Source organism: Elephantulus edwardii, unplaced genomic scaffold (genome assembly GCF_000299155.1).
Source record: "Elephantulus edwardii isolate Elephantulus edwardi_28Jun2011 unplaced genomic scaffold, EleEdw1.0 scaffold00059, whole genome shotgun sequence".
In the NCBI taxonomy this organism is placed as follows: Eukaryota; Metazoa; Chordata; class Mammalia; order Macroscelidea; family Macroscelididae; genus Elephantulus; species Elephantulus edwardii.
Window position 1 is genome coordinate 6270466 of NW_006399809.1, and position 5069 is coordinate 6275534.

At 38.8% G+C, this 5069-nt stretch overlaps 1 protein-coding gene across 1 annotated transcript in view; it reads left to right on the forward strand.

Moving 5' to 3' along the window:
• The window catches only part of VPS41 (vacuolar protein sorting 41 homolog (S. cerevisiae)), a 286074-nt gene that overhangs the window by 225155 nt on the left and 55850 nt on the right, over positions 1-5069 (forward strand). Inside the window, exon 17 of the mRNA XM_006887620.1 lies at positions 3-95. Within this exon, the coding sequence (XP_006887682.1) occupies positions 3-95 (93 nt within the window). The remainder of the gene's footprint in view (positions 1-2; positions 96-5069) is intronic.

Genomic DNA, 5069 nt, shown 5'->3' on the forward strand with positions numbered 1-5069 from the left:
AGGCCATTAGTCCCTATTTGCCGCGAGGGGATCCAGTTCTAAAACCACTCATCTATGAAATGATCTTACATGAATTCCTGGAAAGTGATTATGAGGTACAGCATTCTAGCATTCAGTTCTGCAATATTTACTTGTTCTCATTGGGAAATGTCAAGAAATGTAGAAAAATATTTCAGTGCAGCAATTGGCTTAAAGGAAACAGATTTTCAGAGTACATTCAGAAGGTGAAACTTGAGATCAGTCATCTCTCTTGCTAACTAACATTTATGAACACTGAAAATCCCAAATCCAGATACTGGTTTGAAAAAATTGCTTAAGGATATATACACATAAAAGCTAAGAAAAGAGAGAAAGTACACCTTTATGGATTTAATAAATAGAATGTCAGATACAGTTAATGCCTGTACAAGCTTTACAGAGTTCAATACAGTCTAAAGCATGAGACTCAGTACTAAGCTCACCAAAGGAGGATTAGATAAAATTGGAGTGGGAAGTAGGAAAAGAGATTGGAATATTTCCTGGTTGCTTATCGATCAAGGTGAAAAGCACCACATGTATTGTTTATGTACATACTATGCATGTTACATGCATTTTGCTCTTCTATACTTCTAACATCAACATGAGATAAGCACCAATTTTACTGATGACAGAGAATGAAGAATAAATATTTGTCCAGCACCAAACATTTAGTAGATAATTATGATAGTCATGCCAGGGTTTGGATTTAAATTTGGTGTTTGCAACTTTCCAGAGACAATTAGACTTTTTAAAACTTGTTCCTTTAATGGACACTTATTCAGAAAACATTTGTTTTGCTGTTAGATGCTGTTGAGTCAGCGCCGACTCATAACTGCCCTGTGTGTAACAGAACAAACCCTGCCTACTGGCTCCTGCGTTCCTGGAATGTGCTAGTGTGCACTAATGTGACTGTGTTGACATGGATTCAGTTGAGTCACTCGTAGTCAAAGCTGCAGCCAGAGCATAGAAGCCAGTGGTCCTCAACTGGAGCTGATTTGCTTTCTGGGGACATCTGGCAATGCCTGGAGTCATTTTCAGTTGTCAAGGGCTTCAAACTGATTCAGTCATGATTAATGAAGTGAAACAGGAACTAACTCCAGTTTGTAAAATGAGAATGATAAGCAGAATCGGAAAAATTATTGATTAGCCTCTTGCTAAGAATATAATCTCGCTCCTAAAAAACAAAGGCAGTCTGCAAGTCACATAGCAACCAGAAGTTTTGGCACAGTCCAGAGTAGCAATCCACTGTTCATAGTCGGTGGCTGATTGTGCTGCTTCAAATGAGTGTTGCTCTCCACAGTTCTGGCAGTAATTCAGTCCCCTGCATCAAGCTTCTGAAAGGACTTACTGTACATCTTTCACATCTTACTCTTTCAGGGCTTTGACTCGGAATTTCTCCCCTTTTGTAATAGTTTCACTATGCCCACATCTTGCAAATTTAGGTCTGTTCCAATTTCACTGCATCAGCCATGACAGCACTCATTAGAACCAGTTGTACCCGGCTTGCAACTAGGGAGTTGCCAGTGGCAGTAAGTGAGTTGAAGTTGGGGATACTGCATCCTACAAAGCCCAGGAAGATCCCCCCCGAATGATGCACCACCAGGAGCACCAAGATTGGAGAAACTGATTAAAACACGTACATTATTACATAATATAAGGAATACTCTAATAGACTTAGAAGCAAAGTTTCATATCTGGGATGTGTCCATAATACAGATATGGAACACTTAGGACCACAGGCCACTGTTCTCAAAGTTCAAGCAACACTGATGGCCTTGATTAAAAATTAGTACCCAAGAATTGATGGAATATAAATTGAGGTGTGTTTATAAACAGATTGGCCCTGGATTTGCTCACTAGCTTTTGCCAAGAAATTTAGAAGACAGCTATCTGACTGGAAGAAAGCCAGTTTGCTCTCATTTAGGAAAAAAAAGACTCAACCAAACACAAAAATTAAAAATATTATTACTATCACATGCAAATTGGAAAATTATTAGAACAGTACATCAACAGGGAATTGCCAGAAATTCAAGCTGGATTCAGAGGTGCCTTTGACACTAGGGATATCATTGCTGGTATCAAATAGTTGTTGGCTGAAAGCAGGGAACACTAGCTGTTTACTTGTGTTTTAAGCACCATCAGTCAGGAAATCAAAAGATGGGTTGTGTTGGAAAAACAAACTGTCAAAGGATCTCTCCAGAGTGCTAAAGAACAACTGTGTCAGTCTGAAGACTAAGGTACATGATCTAACCATGGTCTTTTCACTTGTTTCCTATACGTCTGAAAGTTTGACAGTAAATAAAGAAGACCAAGAAGAATTGATCTCTGAATTGTGATGTTGGAAAAGAATGTTGACTATGCTGTGGACTGGCAGTAGGACAAACAAATCTGTCTTGGAGGAAAGTAGTACAACTAAGGTGCTCATTAGTGGCAAAGATGATCAAACTCTGCCACAAATACTATAGGCCTTTTGTCAGGAGGGGTCAGTTCTTAGGAAAATACATGATACTCGGAAAGGTAGAGTCAGCAGAAGAAAGAATGACCCTCAAGGAGGTGGATTGACACAGTGACTGTGCCAGCGAGCTCAAGCCTGTCCAAGACCGTGAGGAGGGCACAACACAGGCAAGGGTCAGAGCTGTTCACAGGGTCTGTACAAATTGTGGTTGACTCAGTGACAACAAAATACCAGAAATCGGCTAAAGAGGACATGAGAAGAGATATTTACATGCTTTGAGGGGCTGCTGGTGCTGAATGTCTTAAGCTATTTTTTTTTTAACCAGTCCCTGATTTAATTTAAGGAGAGGGCAGTAAAGCATTTATTTTTAACTCTGAAATTATTTCCAGTCTTAAAATGAAAAGGATTACTTAGCTTGATAATTGTGAGTTTTTCTTCAGTTATTGTCAGGTATTCCTGAAGACATGATATCCAGGTAGATTCTTATATGCATGATCTTTATTTCCCTAAGTCTAGTAATACATAGCACAGGAAAGGATTAGATATTGTAGCAGAATACACTATTTCTTTTATGTTGTTGTCTACCATCGAGTCAAAACTGATCCACAGCTGATCTTCCAGAGAGTTTTCAGAGGCAGTTAACTGCATAGGAAGAGATTGCTCATCCTTTCCCTGTGGATTCAAACCATGTGCCTTCATGATTGCAAGCGCAGCTTCTTGCCCCTAGGCCAACACTTTTCTGTCAAAGAAGAATATGAACTTCAAGGCTAAATGGGTGGAATGGCTCATCTTCTTTCTTACTAGTATGTTTTAAAATGTCACATTTAAGCTTTCTCTAATAGCACAGATCTGGAGTGAAGCAAGCTGAGCAGAACATTAAGATGATCTAAGGAAAGAAAGTACAGGAAGATAAATGAGCTTTGAGAATCCAGAAAATTTCAGAGTAGAGAGTAATCTAGGAGAAGGGATAGTAGACAGTGTGCATCTAGAAGCTCATCATAAAGAAGATTTTGTGATAATAATTTCTATTATATGTGAAGAGTACCAACCATCCATCATAGGCTAGAGCCATGTTGTTCATTTGCTGTTTGGTTCTATTAAATGCATTTTCATTTGGAACATTCTGTAACCACCATCGGCCTTAGTTCTCAGATCCAAAAGAAATAGATAACACAATCTTAGTCCTCAGGGCTTGACACTGACTGGCAAGATCACATTAATAGTCTTAGGCAACTTGAATATTATTAAAATACCCAATTTGTTGTTGTAAAAGTACACCAAACCAGTTCATTTCCAATTCATAGCAGCCCCATTTGACAAAGTGAAATGTGCTCCATAGAGTGTCTAGTCTCTGATGGTTTAGCATTAGATTAGAAGGTCTCTCTTCTGATGCTACTCCGAGTACACTCAAACCTCCAGCCTTTTCATTATCAGCAAACCTGCCACCATTTGCACCATGCAGGAACCCCATCCATCCTATATTAGTCAGTACTCATTGTAATAAAGTTGGCACGGACTTGTAGTTGACCCTGTAACTTAGGCCTTCGAGGCTGTGGATCACATGGAAAGAGATTGCCCATCTCTCTCCCTAAGAACAACTGGTGAATTCAAACCATCAGAGAAATGGAGCCTCAGAATAGCAGTGCAACACCCTTTGGTCTAAGCTACCAGAGCTGCTTTCCATCCTATTGTTGTTATTATGTATCATAAAGTCAGAACTGACCCATAGCCGACCCTCCAGTGGTTTTCAGAGACAGTAAATCACATGGGAGGAGAATAGCCATCTTTCTGCCACAGAGCAGTTGGTAGATTCAAACCACAGGCCTTTGGGTAGGCAGCATAATTCCTTATCACTAAACCAACTTAATCACTAAGCCACCAAAGGTCCTACAAGAGATCTGAAAATAGGATATTGTTAGTTATAGTTAATAGAGAATTCTAGTACAGAATGTCTCATGAATATTCTGCCTTTGTTAAAGATAATTGTGCGTGATCTCTGAAAAGAATAGAAAAGAACATGACTTTATTTAGAAATATATTCTTTTTCTAAAGAGAACTTTAGTGGTCTAGTGGTAAGGAGTTGCACTGCCAACCCAAAGGCGTGTAGTTCGAATCCAACTGTGGCTCTATTGGAAAAAGATTGGCATCCCCGTCTGTGCAGTTTGCAGCTTTTGAAAATCCTCCAGGATCAGCTGAGTTGGTTTTGACTTGAGAGCACCTAACAATTACAGATTTGTACAATAATGTTCATTTAAGCCTAAAAAGGGAATTTTATTATTCTATGTTTCTGTTGCACTTCTTTCAAAGGATTTATTTAGCTCTTACTTTTTTAAGTAATCTTTTTACATATTCAACATTATGCTATGATTCATATCTGGAAAACTTTACTGAGGCTGAAATATATAACCACTGTCTAGAACATTACCATGACTTAAAATTACAGCTTGTAGATTTTTTTTTCTGAATGGACATGGATGTCTTCCTGGGCTGTGCTTTTATGAAAGTAACATAATCTACACAGGAGTTCTACAGGACACGTCACCTTCCCTTGGAGACAGCACAACTAAACTTAAGAGACACTGGTCAAAAGAAAAAA